This window comes from Oryctolagus cuniculus, chromosome 10 (assembly GCF_964237555.1).
Source record: "Oryctolagus cuniculus chromosome 10, mOryCun1.1, whole genome shotgun sequence".
Classification (NCBI taxonomy): Eukaryota; Metazoa; Chordata; class Mammalia; order Lagomorpha; family Leporidae; genus Oryctolagus; species Oryctolagus cuniculus.
In genome coordinates this window covers 64,117,281-64,134,794 of record NC_091441.1, presented here as the reverse complement: position 1 = coordinate 64,134,794, position 17,514 = coordinate 64,117,281, and the positions used below count along the sequence as shown (strand labels likewise).

Sequence of the window (17,514 nt, the reverse complement as noted above, 5' to 3'; positions counted from 1 at the left end):
AAAATACTAAATAGGGTAATTCGTTAAAGTGTAACACAAATGAATTGTGCTGAGATGTTATTTACATTGCTTCAAGCTTCGCCTTCCTTTTTCCAGAGAGTGTCTGTAAAAGTCTTAGAGATGCGGGCCCCAGCTCCCAGGTCCTCTCTGCGGGCCCTGCTCCCAGGTCCTCTCTCCCCCGGGAGAGTTTCCAGGGGAAGCTGGATTTTGAGCGCATTCAGCATACTTCTTACCTGGAATCAATGGAGCATTTTCTGACCTGGAAGTTTCTTTTCCTTTTTTTTTTTTTTTTAAAGTAGGGTCTGTTTTGATAAAATACATAACTTTACTTTTTTTAAGATTTATTTATTTATTTATTTGAAAGGCAGTTACACAGAGAGAGAAGGAGAGAGAGGGATGAAGGGAGAGAGAGAAAGAGAGAATGAGAGAGAGAGTCTTCCATCTGCTAGTTCACTCTCCAAGTGGGTGCAACGGCCAGAGCTGCGCTAATCCGAAGCCAGGAACCAGGAGCTTCTGCCAGGTCTCCCATGTGGGTGCAGGGGCCCCTTGGGCCATCTTCTACTGCTTTCCCAGGCCATAGCAGAGCGCTGGATTGGAAGTGGAGCAGTGGAGACTTGAACTGGTGCCCATATGGGATGCCAGCTCTGCAGGCAGTGGCTTTACCTGCTACGCCACAGAGCCGGCTCCAAATACATAGCTTTTTGTTTGAAAGTCATTTCAGACTTAGAGAATTGCAAGAAGAGTAAGAAGAGCACATGTATACCCTTTATCCAGCTTCTGGTGTTAGTGTTTTCTCCATTCGTGAGTAAACACTTTAAAAATGAAAAATCATACCTTTTAAAAAAAATCTGCACCCAGATCTGGAATAGTTGGGTCTCAGTTTACCCTTTGTGGCTCTTTAGTCTCCATTCTGCTGTGGTTTCCAGCTGCCGATAGAGACTGTGAGCAAACAGGACTTCCTCTAGCCAAGGAGACTTCCATCGCGACTACAGACTTAAAGTGCCAGCACCTTCATCCCGACGTGGCATGATGTGCAGATTGTGTTAATGAAGAAGAGAAAGAGGCCCCCATATAGAAGTTTAGCTTGTTAATGAGCACTTAGTAATTGGGGCATTTCTTTTAATAAAGTCTGATTAAGACTGAACAATTTATGGGTTTATAGTTTTCATAAAATTCGGAAAGTTTTCAGCAGTTATTCCAATAATGTTTGAAAATAGATGAAAGGGAATACTTAAAAATTTGTTCATTTTATTTATTTGAAAGGCAGAGAGAAAGAGAGAGACAGGGGCAGGGGGCAAACTCACATCAGCTGGTTCACTCCCCAAATGCCTCCAGACAGCTGGGGCTGGGCAAGCCTAAGCCAGTCCCAGGGGATGAGGTGTCCTGAGCAGAGTCCCAACTGCCCCACCAAATGCTGTACCTTCTTCCTGCAGTCTTTCTGCCCCCTGCCCTGACACACTGCATACATGCACTTTTCATTCTTCCCAGTTGCATCACCAATTAATGAAACCCTCTTCATTTTTTAAGACTCCTGTAAAATTTTTTGTATTTCACTTAGTATATTTTCTCTTGCTATTTTGTCACTTTAAATAGTTCTTCACCCTCAAGCCCTAAGAAAATTGAGCATGAAGGGGCAGGCATTTGACATGAGTGAAGATGCTACTTGGACACGCAAGTCCTATATCAGAGAGCCTGGGTTCACGTCTTGGCTCTGCTCCTGATTCCAACTTCCTGTTAATGTGACTCCTGGGAGGCAGCAGGTGATGGCTCAAGTAGTTAGGTCCCTGCTACCTACATGGAAACCCCCGCAGAGTTCCCAGCTCCTGGCCCAGTCTCAGCTGTGGCAAGCATTTGGGGAATGAACCAGTGGATGGATGGAAGATCTGTCTGTATGTCTTTCTCTGTCTCTTTTTGCCTTTGAATAAATAAATAAGTTTAAAATTAGACATGCAATTTAAGAAAAATATCAGCAAGAAGGACTACAAGCAAATAAAAGACTGCAAGCAATCTAAATAATACTCTTAATTTCTGTAATGAGTGGCACTAAATCTTAGTGGAAAACTTTCATTATAGAAACTCTGTAGAAAGCTGTTAATTCTGCAGGTGGGTCAGGAGTATAAAGCTTTTGTTTTTATGGTCTTCTTATGCATTGAAATCATATTCCAGAGAATTGCTACCAAAAGTATTTCATTTGTCCCTAAAAGGAGACAGATGAGCATATAGTCTGTAGCCTTAATAATATCTTTGAAAACAAGGAGCTCTATTTCGCATTCAACAATCAATAAAATTACTGTAACGTGTGTCTTATAAAATCACTCCTGGTGCAATCTTGTGTTTTTGTTGTGTGTGATTGCCATCATTTTCATTTGTTTTAGGTGTGAGAGACAAAGGAACCAAAACCAAAGAGCTGGCCTCATCTGCCAACCAGACAGCAGTGAGCACACTGAAGGATGTTGTGGGATTGAGCCAGAAGGTGTTTAATACGTCAACTGACCTGTCCCGAGTGAATGCTACCCTACAGGAGACACATGAACTTCTACGGGACTCCACCGTGACCAGTATGTCAGAGTCTTCCCTCCAACCCTAGAAATCTATGTAGTGAAGATGGGGGCTCGCTCGCTCGCTCTATAGTGTTTGCAAACAATGTCACTAAAAAACCAACATGCTGAATTAGCATTTATATATCAACATATCTGAATTAGCATTTATAAAGAAGAAGGGCCTTGATAATGCATGCTGCTGGCGTATTTTTCATGTATTCACTGCAGTTTCGAGGATTTGAGGATGATTCTGTTTTATTGGTGTATTAGTAGTGAGCAATTATTTATCTTATTTCTCTCCCTCTCCCCAACTTCCCTACCACCCCCTTGCCTCCTTGTATTTGTTTAGCTCTGTTGGCTGGAAGAAAAGTTAAAGATGTGGAAAAACAAGCCAACCTGTTATTCGATCGGTTGAAGCCTTTGAAGCTCTTAGAAGAGAACCTGAGCAGAAACCTGTCGGAAATCAAGCTGCTGATCAGTCAGGCCCGGAAACAAGCAGCCTCTGTGAGTTTGGGGGTCCCAGGGAATCCCCTGTAGTAACTTGGGTCCCCTAAAAGGTTTGCAGACCAGATGGCAATCACCCCAGGTTTCCCATGGTCTTGTCTTGCATTTATAGCCAATAAGTAGCCTCATTTCCTGAGTTCTTCTTTTCCTCCTTGTGTCTCAAAATGTAAGCAAAGAGATCTTTATCCCTTTAGAGATATAATTATAGCCTACATTTATAAATACAAGGATACTTTGAAAAGTTAGTGGAAAATTGGAATTAAAAGATCCTTATTGTGGTGTGAACATTTTTTAAATCCATGCGTCATTTTTTTGTTAATACTCAATTTTCATGAAGGTTTTTGAAGACTCCTCATGTGCCTAGATTTAAAAAGCTTTACACAAAACGAAGTTTACCTTTTAATTCCATTTTCCTTGACCTTTCGGAAATACCCCCATAATAGTCTAGGTGGCATCAAATGTGTTGAGTGTAGGTGTTAACCTCACTCTGAGTTTCATTGTTTACACATGTGATTATTTCTTCCTTTTTGCCAATTCACCTTTATTAATCCAAGTACTCTGCAGGATGTCTGTGCATTCTCAAAGAGTCTGAGAAAAGTTTGTATACACTCACTTGCTGCACTAATCCATGCCACAAAATGCATAAGTCACTTGAAACCTGGACAAGCTCCATCGAGAAAAATGTTTTATGGCCACCTGTGCACACGGCACGTGGTGCTGGCTGCACTTGTTAGGAGAGGAGTTTCAGGGAAATAAGAAGACTTTCAGGAGCACATGCAGTTGTCATGGTTCTGGGCACTGAGGGTGAACAAAGCCTTTGGTGAAGAAAGCTTCATTCTTTCATCTGCATGAAGCTTTCTAGGTAATCATATAAATAAATAAGAAGTTCTGGAATCTATTCACCACCATGCATCCTCGCATTGGAAAAGAAATGAGGCTTTACATGGTCTCTGACCTCCATCGGTTTCGGTACAGTCACTAAATAAATGGAAGCCCAAGAGCTGGTCTCAAATACTACGGTTAATACTAACATATAATCTTTCATATTAATGTAAGACACGTATGCAAATTATTACTAATTGAAGAGATGAGTGATAATGCAATAACTGCTCTATAAGTACTTACTGAGTAAACACAAGTGTATTACCCCTCCATTTATGGGCCACGTGACCATCACATAGCCTGTCTGAGTCAGGTTGGAAGATTCCAATGTGATGAGGTCCTTTGTCTTTAAGGAATTAAACCTCCTGTGAGCCAGTTTCCAATGTCAATAACCTGTTGAAAAGGAAGACAAATTTTCCCCATGTTTAAACACTTTACCAGATAAAATCACGTTTCTCACATCGGACTTCTCACTTTATGGAATACATTCCCTATGTATCATGCAGAGAAGAAACCTACCTCTCAGGGGAAATGCCTTAGGGAATAGCACTGGGCACTCCTGGGGAGCTGCCCAGTGCGTCACTCAGAGGGGGGGTGGGGCTTTTCCCTCCGCAGATTAAGGTCGCCGTATCTGCAGACAGAGACTGCATCCGGGCCTACCAGCCTCCCATCTCTTCCACGAACTATAACAGCTTAACGCTGAATGTGAAGACAAGCGAGCCCGATAACCTTCTCTTCTACCTTGGAAGCAGCACCAGCGTAAGTGGAAGCACCAGTGGGTCTTTTGTAAACGTATAGATTTTCCAAACGGACACTTGTTTGATGAGACATGAATGGGGACATCACTGGTGTGTGACCCCAGAGGTGACAGGGCAGCAGAGTTGTCAGGCTTCACCTAGGCTCGTCCTGCCTACCAGGTGCTGATAGCTCTGGAGACCAGCGATCTCTGGCTGTGTCCTGGAGTCTGTTAGGAAGGAAGATGCTAGCAAGTACATGTGTTATCTGAAATGCATGCCAGAGACAAGAATCAGAACCTGTACAAGGCCGTGGTGTGGGTCCCTGGCGTCTGTCTTACTGTGTTTCTCACATCCATTTGCTGCCTCCTGAGACTAGAGCCTTCCCTCACACTGCTTGTGGACTATTGGGGGTCCCCCAGTACTCACTGGGGGGCATCATGGAAGGCCAGGCCAGGTGAGGACTGGGGGACACCCCAGTCTGGCCACCATCCCCTGGACTCTGAGTTATGGCTCAGCTCCTGGAAGGCCTTTACAGACAAAAGAAGATAGCCTTTTGTGTCTGCTCTTGGCTTTTTTAGGATTTGTTTACTTATATGAAAAGCAGAGTTATGGGGAGCAGGGAGGTGGGGAAACAGAGCTTCCATCTGTTGCTTCACTCTAAATGGCCACTTTAGTCTAGGCCAGACTGAAGCCAAGGAGACAGGAACCCTACCAGGTCTCCCCTGTGGGTAGCAGGGGCCCAAGCACTTGGGCCATCTTCTGTTGCCTTCCCAGGTGCATTAGCAGGGAGCTGGATCAGAAGTGGAGCAGCTGGCACCCCAGCTGGCACTCAAATGGGACGCTGGCGTTGCAGGCACTTTAACCCACTGTGCCACCACAGCAGACCCTGTGCATTTTTGTTTAACATAAGGAAACTATTGTGAGGGCTACTTTTAAAGTGTTTTCGGTAGCTGTGCAGACAACTCAGTGTGTACTCGTCTCCATTTATGCCCTGCGCCCCAGGCTGACTTCCTTGCGGTGGAGATGCGGCGAGGGAAGGTGGCCTTCCTCTGGGATATGGGCTCCGGGTCCACACGCCTGGAATTTCCCGACTTCCCCATTGACAACAACGAATGGCACAGCATCCGTGCAACCAGGTAGCAAAGAATACACGCTCAGAGCATCTCCCCTTTTTAAACTGCAGTGTCTGATAAGTAATTATATGCTTGTAACACTGTATAAATTTCTGGAGTAGAAACTTCTAGAAAGTCAAAGTATAATCAATGAATACTTGGATTAGATTAATTCAAAAAGTAGAGGTTTGGGTTTTTTTCTCCACTACAGAAGAAAGAAACTTCCAACTACCACTGACCACTATATCAATAATCAAAAGATAAAAAGCATAAAAGCTTGGTTTACTTTAATTAATTAATTAATTATCATTTTATTTGAAAGGCAGTGAGATAGAGACAGAAAGAGTTCTTCCATCTGCTGGTTCACTTACCAAATGCCTGCATTAGCCAGGGCTAGGCTGGGCCAAAGCCGGGAGCCCGGAAATCAATCCAGGTCTCCCTCATGGGTGGCAAGAGATGCAAGTACTTTGGCTGTCACTGCTGCCTTCCCAGGGTGTGCATTAGTAGGAAGCTGGTTTGGAAGTAGAGCTGGGACTCACACCAGGCCCTCCAATATGGAATTCAGGACTCAGTTTGGCGTCTTAACCACTGCCCAAGCACCTGCCTACTAGGTTCCCTTCAGAATATGACCTTTAGAAAGTCCCAAGTCTGAGATAGAAAACCTGGTAAAATGTTTATTCCTCCCCCCAGGATTGAGGAGTAGCAGGCATCCTGGTAGCAATTCCATGTGGCTGGCAGTCTGTGCAGATAGGATGGAATAGAAAATAATGCAAGTGGGAAATGCATTTTCTTACAATTCAGGCACAAAGCACAATTCTTCCTTTCAGAGCCCCTCTCCAGAGTTAACCACTTTCAAGCAGCTGTAGAAACAGCTGTGGTATAGCTTTCTTTTTGCTTTTCTGTAGTCTTGATGTTGTGCTCCTGGGAATACTTTCTCTTTGCTATAGACAAAAATGTGGTAATACTGAAAGCGGTAGGCTTTACTGTTTGGCTATTAGTTTTACTCATTATCTGTAACTTTTACCAGGAGATAATATGATGAAATGTATATTTGGGGGGGGTGGGCAAGAGAGTGTGGGGCTCCTGTTGGGTCCATAGGGAAAAGCAAACAGAGCTGTGTGTGGAATGGGGATGGATAAATGAGTACTGCCTTGGAATTCTGGAAGTTCCTCTTGCAATTCCTTCTGATCCCTAGGTTTGGAAACGTTGGTTTATTGAGTGTGAAGGAATTGAGCTCAAGTCAGAAGCCACCGGTGAAAACAAGTAAATCCCCTGGAACGGCTAATGTTCTAGATATAAACAACTCAACATTGATGTTTGTCGGAGGGCTTGGAGGACAAATCAAGGTAACATGGCGAAGGCACTTATTGGCTGACTTTTACCTTCATAGAAAACTAATATGCTTAAAATATTGACTATACTATAGAGTAAAGGCTCAGCCTTAGTCAGTAGATGAACGAAGAAGGAGCCAGTGGTTCCATTGGTTATTTGGTTTTCTTGAAGACGATCCAAGAATTTGAAGACTCCATATTGTTTTCTGTAAATGTCCTTTGTCAGTATTCTAATTCCACTGGGTGACTGATAGTAATTAGTGCTTAACAAAGCCCATTATTTCATTGTGTCAGTGATCGCCTACCCACATACAGTTGAGTTCCTTGGACTTGATTCAGTGACTGCAGGAGCATAAGGGACTCATCCAGCAGGGCCCTCACTGCTGACCCTATTCTCTTTTCCTCACCTGGGAAAGGGACTTCTATCCAACGACCCTGGTAACTGAGCTGATTGCTTAAGATCCCACCCAGCTGTCATTCATTCTGGGACTCCACTGCCTAACTAGAGGGAATCCAGTGATGACAGCTGGGCCATTTTCCTGAATGTTGCTCTCTCAAAATTCGGATCTGTTAGATTTGAGCTCCCAGGGAAAAGCTTTGTGCATTTAGAGAATTCCTTCCTCTTGGCCAACTGAATGTGGGTTATGTTTGTCTGTTTGCATTAGAAATCTCCCGCTGTGAAGGTTACTCATTTTAAAGGCTGCATGGGTGAGGCTTTCTTCAATGGAAAATCCATTGGCCTTTGGAACTACATTGAAAGGGAGGGCCAGTGCCAAGGCTGCTTCGGAAGGTGAGATGTCCCCACAATCTAACCTGCACTGCCTTATTCCTTTGATGTCTGAGAGCTGCTTAAAGATTTGACATGTGCATCAAGTATGCATAGTGTTTGTGATAATGGTCATCTTATTACAAAGGATGTGATGTGGGTTGGTTTACTAATAGGACTATAGATATCATTTGTAATGCTTTAAAAAGTGCCCTTTTTACTGTGTCTCTCGTTGTATGCTTTGATCATGGGTCATAAAATTTAGAAGCTTCAGAATCTTCTCAAATAACCTCTGTCTCACACAGCAATAGTTAAGTCTTGAGTATATTATGGCCTATTTTTGTTTTGAAGGTATCTCCAAGGATGAGAATGTGTTTGGGTATGAGGCCAGTATTTGTGGGTAAAGTACTTCCCTAATCCTAACCAAGTTCTGTAAATCTAGAAAGGAAAGGCTTTTCAAAATGGAGAGAAGCTAACATTCTTTTTGCATGAATTGATATAACAGAAGGCTATTAATAACTTAATCTCACCAAGTTCCACACTCCGTCGTTATGACAAAATAACTGCAGCTCCAGTAATGTAAGGCGTGTTTTCTAGCACTTTAGTAATTACAACAGTCAATTGTTTTTTCCATTAGAGAAATATAACATCTGACATAAATTTTTTCCCACATAACGGCTGCTCTTTCCAGATGGATGCCTGTAATTAACTTTGAGCATGGCAAGGTCGGTTAGAAGCAACTCTAATTATAGTTAGAAGCTCATGGGTGGGCTGGTGCCGCAGCTCACTAGGCTAATCCTCCGCCTTGCGGCGCCGGTATACCGGGTTCTAGTCCCGGTCGGGGCGCCGGATTCTGTCCCGGTTGCCCCTCTTCCAGGCCAGCTCTCTGCTGTGGCCAGGGAGTGCAGTGGAGGATGGCCCAAGTGCTTGAGTCCTGCACCCCATGGGAGACCAAGATAAGTACCTGGCTCCTGCTGTCGGATCGGCACAGTGCGCCGGCCGCAGCGCGCCGGCCCCGGCGGCCATTGGAGGGTGAACCAACGGCAAAGGAAGACCTTTCTCCCTGTCTCTCTCTCTCACTGTCCACTCTGCCTGTCAAAAAAAAAAAAAAATAAATAAATAAAGAAGAAGAAGAAGCTCATGGGTGGTCCTCATTGTGCCATTGTCAGATTTGCTTTCCCACCTGGCTCAAAGCTTAGTATTTTGTAGGTTAAGCCTTTTAGTTGCTACTTTCCCTTTTCTTAGCTTGTTGTAAAAGTTACAACTAGATGCCAAGTATTGCATTGCAACCTGAGAACTAAAAAGAATACAGTGTGCCGAGTGTGTTTCTTGGGCTCCTGGTCCAGGTCTCTACCACATGTCCTTCAGTACTTTGGGTAGTGAGTCTCCTCTCCTCCTTGAGGTTTGGGGTAGTTCTTCCAGAAAAGGGGAACAGTAATTGTGTTTGTCTTACCCTCCTCCCTGAACTATCATGATGAACACATACCATGAAGTCTGTGAACATACTTTTTATAAATGTGAAGCACTACACCCATATCCACTGCTCGTCTTTCTGCAGTAATGTGATATTGCTTTCTAGGTAACAGTCTCAGGATTATTTTCCTGATGATAGACATGGAGAAAGCAAAGTTTTGTAACTGGCAAATATAAAAAAAAAAATGTTGGGACCCTGTGAGGTCTCAACACTAGAACTTGAGGAGATTGAACACATGCATTACTGCCACCTTTTTCTTATGCTGTGAACTCTTCCAGTAATTTAGCAATTCTAACATGAAAAATTCCCTGACCCCTGGACTCCATCCCCTCCATGACTCCAGATTTTTAGCCTTAATGTTAGAAAGGAAAATTGTTAACAGAAATTGAATATTTCCAGTATGGAAAATGTCCCTGAACTGTAGTCATTGTAATATTCTGTATTTTATCCATCACTTTCATATTTTTTTAAAAAAATACATATATTTTTATTTTTAATTGGTACCTAGTGACTATACACATCTATGGGCTCCAGTGTGACATTTAATGCATGTGTACAGAGTGAATGATTGGCAGGGTAACTGGCTTATCCATTGCCTTGAATGCTTTCAGCGCCATCTTAAAGCCAAAGACCTTAGCCTACAGCTGGATGAGGAAGTTGGTTGTCCATGTGGCCACTGGGTTTTGTTCTTGGGACTGCCCTCCCATCAGATTTCCACTAACTTTGGCCTCGGACTGAAAGATGAGGAGGAGGTTGGCAGCATCTGTTAATTCAAGGACAACTTCCAGGTCAAGTTTTCGGCTGTAGGGCCAAAGTATCTCATGAGTTCAGTCACCCTGTGGTTTGATTAATGTGCTTTTCTACATACTGAGCAAATCAGCTGCTTTGCTTGTTTTATGTTGAACAATATTTCCAAAAATGTGCTGGTAAAGAAAACTAGTTTGGTAAGATGCTCATAAAGAAATGCAGCAGTAGACAATGGTTGCTGATCGTAAATGTTTGGGAAACACTGAGTTAAACAAATTAAACGTATTGATTGTGAGAGGCTAAAGCCCTTAACTAGCATTGATAGCTAGTATGCATGGTGACCCCGTCCTGGGGAGAGGCTGGGGTTGCAGCATTTCCCACTCAGTTGACCCCAAACCCCTTATAAACAAGCACACCCAGAGGTGCTTATGTTGCGTAGCAGATACTTGGAGAGCCCTGATGGAAGCACAGGTGGAGCTCTATGTGTCCGTTTGTAAACTTGAACTGTTTCATTTTAGTTAAAGCTAAAACTTTAACTTGGAGAGTTAATAAGGTAATTCTAGTAACAATCCATTTTTGTGGATTTAGATGGGAAGTCATGATACCTTCTACTTGGTATCATTTGCCATTATCAGATCATTAGTATGATCTGTTGATTTTTTAAAAAAAAGATTTATTTAGTTATTTGAGAGGCACGGTTACAGACAGAGAGAGGGAGGGACAGAGAGATTTTACATCCTCTGATTCACTTCCCACGTGGTCACAACAGCCCTAGAACTGGACCAATTCAAAGCCAGGAGCCAGGAGCTTCATCTGGGTTTCCCACACCAGTGATAAGTACCCAGGTGCTTGGGCCATCTTCCACTGCTTTCTCAGGCCATTAGCAGGGAACTGGATTGGTAGTGGAGCAGCCAGGACTTGAACCAACACCCAAATGGGATGCCAGCGCTGCAGGCGGAGGGTTAACCTACTATGCCACAGGGCCGGCCCCGTTCTTTAGAGTGTTTTAAAAAAATTATAGGAGTGCTTAACTTGACTTACTTTGCCAAGTAAATTAATTGAAATTTTATATTCTTCTTTGAATATCTTAAACGTTTTTTACATAGTACCAGCATGTCTATACATTCTTAAAGGATATTACAGAGTTAACCCATGGTCCTAACAGTTCTTATCAAGATAAATATGGAAAAAACTTTGGATTTAATTAACAGATATAATCCGCATGTTAGAGAGTCAACTGGCCATAGGCATGGGTCAGTGTTTGGTGTTGCAGGCCTTCTGCTGGCTACAGTCACAGGAGTTTATCTCCTCAGATATTTCATGGTCTGGGGAGAAGTACTCCGACAGAAACAAAAGTGCTATGCACCATGGCCACAGGGCAACCATAGGAGCAGCAGCCTAGGCCTGCAACCCTGGCCTTAACCTCAGGCGCATGCGTAACTGCTGCGCGGGCGTGGGGACGGGTAAATAGGGATCCTGCAGTGTCAGCCATGAGATCTGGGAGGCTCACGGAGGTCTGCAGGTTCTTCCAGGCTTACAGGGCCGAGAGCTGTGAGGGCTGAGGGATCCTGCGTGTACCCTGGAGTGAGGGCAGTCTTTCCAAGGATGGACTAGAGCTGTCAGCGAAGTGCCGTGCTGAACCGACTCCTTGTTTGTCTTGGGCCCCTCAACTAGGCCAACTCAGAGCCATCTTCCTGTGGCCGCCTGGGGACTGGCCCCAGAGCTGATTGGAGAGGCATGCGAGCCCCGTGGGCTGGAATGGAAGCCTGTGGGGGCTCCGGGAGAACAGCTCAGGGGAGTGACAAGGGGCAAGCCCCCATGTATGCCATTGGCACTCTGCATGAGCTCTCCCAGGAGAATCGCTTTCCGTCAGTTTCATTGCAGCCCATCCCTCCTCCTGGCTGCCACCCCAGCTCATGAGCAGCGGGTGCATCAGCTCAGGGGGTGGGGGGCGGGGCATGCACACTGGATGAGGCAGATTGCTGGAGTTTGCTTTGAAACCTGGCTTCACCGTTTTCTTGGCGTGTGCTCTTGGTGGGGTAGCTCATCTCAGTGGCTCAGCTTTTGATAAGCAACATGTTAGCCCACTGAGGATCTGTGGACACAGCAGAACAACGCGAGTTAACATGGAGCTCCCCGCTGCCTGTGTGCCAGGCACTGTTCTAAGAGCATGTGGCCCTCCCAAAGTGGATCTGTCATTCTATCTTGATGAGGACAGCGTTGCCTACTGGGATAGGTCGCTTCTCCAAGTTCCTGCGGCTAGTGGGTTGGGGAACTGGGATTTGAACCTGAGAAGTCTGGCTCTAGGGTCTGTGTGCTTGACATTGCAGTCAGCCAGGAGGTAGATGAGTAGGGTGGGCTTCTAGGAAGACTGCAGGTTTCAGAGTCAAAGACTTAAAAGTAAACCATGGTTTAAACATTTATTCCGAGTTCATTATTTACTAAAACTTATTCAGAGCTCATTTACTTCCTAGAAGAATCACAAGACAGAGACGTTTAGGAAAAGCAGGACAGTGGGCAGCTCAATATTTGAAACCTTGAGTTTCCCAAGCTGCTGTACTTTTGGTTTTTTCGTTAGTGGAAACAATTTCACTGTTTGTTTATATGGTGGACTTCCCACCCCTAGCTGCGGGGGATGCATTCCCAGACCCACAGGGAAGCCTGAAACTGGGACACACCAAACCCAACCGTGCAGTGTCACATCACTGTCAAGGACATGGCTGAGAAATGCCTCGTCAGGTGACTTTTTTTTTTTTTGTTAAAGATTCATTTTGTTTATTTGAAAGTCATAGTTACATAGAGAGAGAAGGAGAGGCAGAGAGAGAGAGAGAGAGAGAGAGAGGTCTTCCATCCACTGGTTTACTCCCCAACTGGCCTCAATGGCTGGAACTGTGCCGATCCCAAGCCAGGAGCCAGAACCTTCTTCCAGGTCAACCATGCAGGTGCAGGGGCCCAAGGACTTGGGCCATCTTTTACTGCTTTCCCAGGCCATAGCAGAGAGCTGGATCAGAACTGGAGCAGCCAAGACTCAAACTGGTGCCCATATGGGATGCTGGCACTGCGGGCAGTGGCTTTACCCAGTACACCACAGCACTGGCCCCGTCAGGTGATTTCATTGTTGCTCAAATATTCTGGAGCTATGATGTTATTAGTCGATATGATTTTTTTAAAAAATAAGATTTATTTATTTATTTAAAAGAGTTACATAGAAAGAGAAGAGAGAGGGAGAGAGAGAGAGAGATCTTACATCCAGGAGTCCACTCCCCGGATGGCTCAATGGCCAGGGCTGGGCCAGGCCAACGCCAGGAACCAGGAGTTTCATCCAGGTCTCCCACGTGGGTGGCAGGGATGTAAACACTTGGGCCATCTTCTGCTGCCTTTCCCAGGCTGTTTGCAGGGAGCTGAATGGCAAGTAGACACGAACCAGCACTCATACGGGATGCTGGCATCACAGGTGGCGGCTTTACCTGCCACGCTGCAGTGTGGCCCTAGTCAGTAGAATCTTCTGGAGCCACCATCCTGTATGTGCTCCCCCAGGGTTGGAGATGTTATGCAGCACCTGACTGTACTGCTACTTCCTGTACGAACATACTTACGATAGATTCTAATTTCTGAACTGGATACAGTAAGAAATTAACAACAGTAACTTATAATAAATACAAGTTATAGCTATATACTGTAATGAAACTTAGATGAATGTGGCTTCTCTCTGAAAATATCCTGTGTTCCAGACCTTAGCGACATCAGCCTAGGTGTTTTTTCTTCCCTTGTGGAGAACTTCCATCTTTTCACTGAAACAAAACATTTTGTGGTTTCTCTTTGGCATCCTGAATTGTCATCATCACTGCTCTCGCACTTCGGGGCCGTTATTACGGGAAACAAAGGTTATTTGAGCACAAACTCTGGGGCCCCATGATAGCTGGTCTAAGGGAAATGGATGCTGACGTGACTGTTGGTGAGGAGCACATGCAGCGTGGACATGCTGCACAGCAGAGGATCCCATCCTAGTCCCAGGCAGAATGGAAGCGGACGGCTTGCGATTTCATCACACGGGTCGGGACAGTGTGCGATCTAAAACACACGGAATTATTTCTAGAATGTTCCATTTCACATGTTCAGAACACAGTGGAGTGAGGGTTACTGAAATCCTGGGAAGTGAAACCAAACCCACTGTGCTGTCCTGCTTGGAGACATGTCATTGAGTTTGTTGTTGCATCTTCCTCTGGAAGAAGGCTGAATTCATAGCCCAGAACCACCCTCGTGCAAGCCTGGTGCTATTCCAGAGAAGTCTTTCTGAAACATGATTATATATTTATATATCTTCCAGGTGAATTCTTTATAATTGAGCGGTGGGTGAGGTCAGCCTTCTGGCGTCTGTGGTGGAGGATACCAGCAGACACACTTACCTGATAGGTGCTCCGGGCTGTGTTGTCACAGCCAGGCCTCTCTCTCAGCATAAGACGCAGGTCTTTAAACTCACCTGCAGATTTTTGAGGACATCAGGTTTTCATTCATTCATTTGTTTATTTTGAAAAGTGATCTTTCTGGTAGCATGTGTTTGCTTTCCATTGTAACTCCAGCATGCCTGGTGGATTGGTGAGTAGCAGAAGCTGATAAATACTAATATAAAAATCATCCTGAAAGCATTGGCCTTAAGAAACACAGTTGCATTAAAGGAAATTGGAATAAATTAACAAGCAAGTCTATCTGATAAGTAGAAATATCTATTTCTGTGAAAAAATTCCCTTTTACTGCAACAACCACTGCCTGTGTTCACTTCCTCCTCTGTATGAAGCAGCTGGGCATTTGGCTTCCAAATCTCATGGCAAGTGTATTTTAAAGATTTATTTATTTGAAAGACAGAGTGATGAGATTAGTTAGAAGAGGTCTCCCATTCGATGTTTCACTCCCCAAATGGCCACAACTGCCAGGGCTGGGCCACACTGAAGCTTGGGGCCTGGAGCTCCATCCAGGTCTCCCACATGGGTGGCAGGGGCTCAAGTTCTGGGCCATCATCTTCTGCTGTCTTCCCAGGCACATTAGCAGGGAGCTGGAAACAGAGCAGCTTCGACTCAAACCATCACTCCCATTTGGGATGCCAGTGATGTAGGCAGCAGTGTGCGTAGCTCACTGTGTCCCAGAGCCGGCCTGGCAAGTGTACGTTCAAATATAGATGAGTATCCATTATCTGAATTGCATGGGACCAGAAGTGATTTAGATTCCAGATTTTTCTGACCTGTAGATACACAATGAGATATCTTAGGTGTGGGACCACAGTGGACACACAGAATTTATTTGTGTCTCATACACACCTTACACATAGACACTGAAAGTAATTTTATCCAACAGTTCTCAGTCATTTTGTGCATAAAGTAAACCTGCATAGTGTGGGAATCTTTGTCTCTGGCATCACGTCTGACTCAGAGCGTTTCTCGTGGTCATATTAGAGCAGTCCAACCTGTGTTGTGGGTTGCACTCGTGCTCAGATGAAGGGGCTAGTTGAGGCAGAGTGCAGGACATGGCTCGCCGGCTCTCTGTGTCCTCTGACAGTGGCTGGTGCATCCTCTCCTCTGTTGCAGCCCCCAGAGTGAAGACTCTTCCTTCTATTTCGAGGGGAGTGGGTATTCCGTCGTGGAGAAGACGCTGCGGGCCACCGTGACACAGGTCGTGATGCTCTTCAGCACCTTCTCGCCTAACGGGCTGCTCCTCTACCTGGCTTCCAACGGCACCGTAAGAGCCTCCCCGGGCCACTAGGCCCTACTGTGTGTGTACATTTAGATTGCTGTGAGTTGACTAACACTGAATGAGGATTTACTGACAGGACATATACATATGAGGGCACTTCATAGAAATGGAATGGAAAGATTAGTGTATTTTGGTGCAAAAAATTTTTTTAAAACCCATGTAGAGTATTTTAATCATAAGCATTTTCCATGAGCTTTCTGGAGACTCCTTGTATGTATTCTGTACTATTTTCTGAGCACATGCTAATGTCACACATGTGGATGCTGTACAGCTGCCCATCATAAATCATTTATTTATTATATTAACCCAAATTCATTGAAGAGCCTTTGGAAAATACAGAAGAGCACCAAGTAGAAACTAGCCTCCCAGTCACTGTGGAAATCAACTGAACGTTTATTTTTACATTTTGAGCTCAAATACTATGTCTTGTGCTATGTTCATGGTGACCACAAATAGTCTTTTATTTGAATTCTATCCAGAAGAAATTCATGTTCCCATTTTAATCTCATGTGTGGGTGATTTCTGTCTAATCCTCTACTTTCATTTTTTTTTTTGGACTGGCCCATTTGTCAGTCTAAATGAAAAAGATACAGAAATTCTACTTCTTTTACTAATCATAGATTTTTGCTAACGCTGAGTAGTGCTCCAGTTATATTTGGGTAGAGTTCTAGAAAACTTTCATGGCCATTGTTAAGTTCACAGCATAGACCCCTGGCTGTGGGGCCAGATTCTGTTTTCCCAGTTTGACTTTAGAAGGATCCTATCATCTCTGACTTGATGGGAAAAGAAATCTTGGGATCAAGATGGCGCCATGGGGAATCATGTTCTCTTCTTTACAGAAAGACTTTTTATCCATTGAGCTGGTGCATGGCAGAGTGAAAGTCACAGTCGACCTGGGTTCAGGGCCCCTTGCTCTTACTACAGACAGGCGGTATAACAATGGAACCTGGTACAAAATTGCTTTCCAGCGAAACCGGAAGCAAGGTAGGTCCATGGCTGGACTCACCTGATGTTGGTGACCCTCAGAGTCAGAAATCTTTCCAAGTCAGCAGACTGTTCTACTCTGGTTTCTGAATGGCATTCTAATTGAAAGCTCTTGTTACCGTTGGAATACTAAGCAACATCAGTCACATTTTTCTAGAGGAATGTTATAATTCTATTTGTGGTTTGCAACTGCGTTATTTCATATTAAATGCTGAATTGGAATTGAGAATCCAATCCATGCTGTTTTCTCTTATTATTATTTATTTGAAAGGCAGAGTTACAGAGAGAAAGGAGATAGAGATGGAGAGAGAGAGAGAGAGAGAGAGAGAGAATTTTCCATATGCTGGGTTACTCCCCAAATGGGCGTAACAGCTGAGGCTGGTGCTGGGCCAGGCTGAAACCAGGAGCCTGGAACTGCATGCAGGTCTCCCACAAGAGAAGTAGGGGCCCAAGTATTCAGGCCATCTCCTACTGCTTCCTCAGGCACATTAGTAGGGAGTAGGGTTGGAAGTGGAGCAGCCAGGACTCTTAGCTGCGCCTATATGGGATGCTGGCATTGCAGGTGACAACTTAACCCGCTGCACCACAACGCTGGCCCCCACAATGTTTTCTTCCATACACACGCTGTTTTCGTAAAACAATGTGTTTTCTGCATTTGTTGACTTGTTAGGACAGGATTTTTATTTGTCCTT

At 44.5% G+C, this 17,514-nt stretch overlaps 1 protein-coding gene across 1 annotated transcript in view; it reads left to right on the top strand.

Annotated features, from left to right (window-relative positions):
* LAMA1 (laminin subunit alpha 1) overlaps window positions 1-17,514 on the top strand; it is a 179,446-nt gene that overhangs the window by 137,540 nt on the left and 24,392 nt on the right. Inside the window, exons 43-50 of the mRNA XM_051851430.2 lie at window positions 2,376-2,558; window positions 2,890-3,044; window positions 4,542-4,685; window positions 5,666-5,799; window positions 6,971-7,121; window positions 7,772-7,896; window positions 15,673-15,823; window positions 16,678-16,822. Of these exons, the coding sequence (XP_051707390.2) occupies window positions 2,376-2,558; window positions 2,890-3,044; window positions 4,542-4,685; window positions 5,666-5,799; window positions 6,971-7,121; window positions 7,772-7,896; window positions 15,673-15,823; window positions 16,678-16,822 (1,188 nt within the window). The remainder of the gene's footprint in view (window positions 1-2,375; window positions 2,559-2,889; window positions 3,045-4,541; window positions 4,686-5,665; window positions 5,800-6,970; window positions 7,122-7,771; window positions 7,897-15,672; window positions 15,824-16,677; window positions 16,823-17,514) is intronic.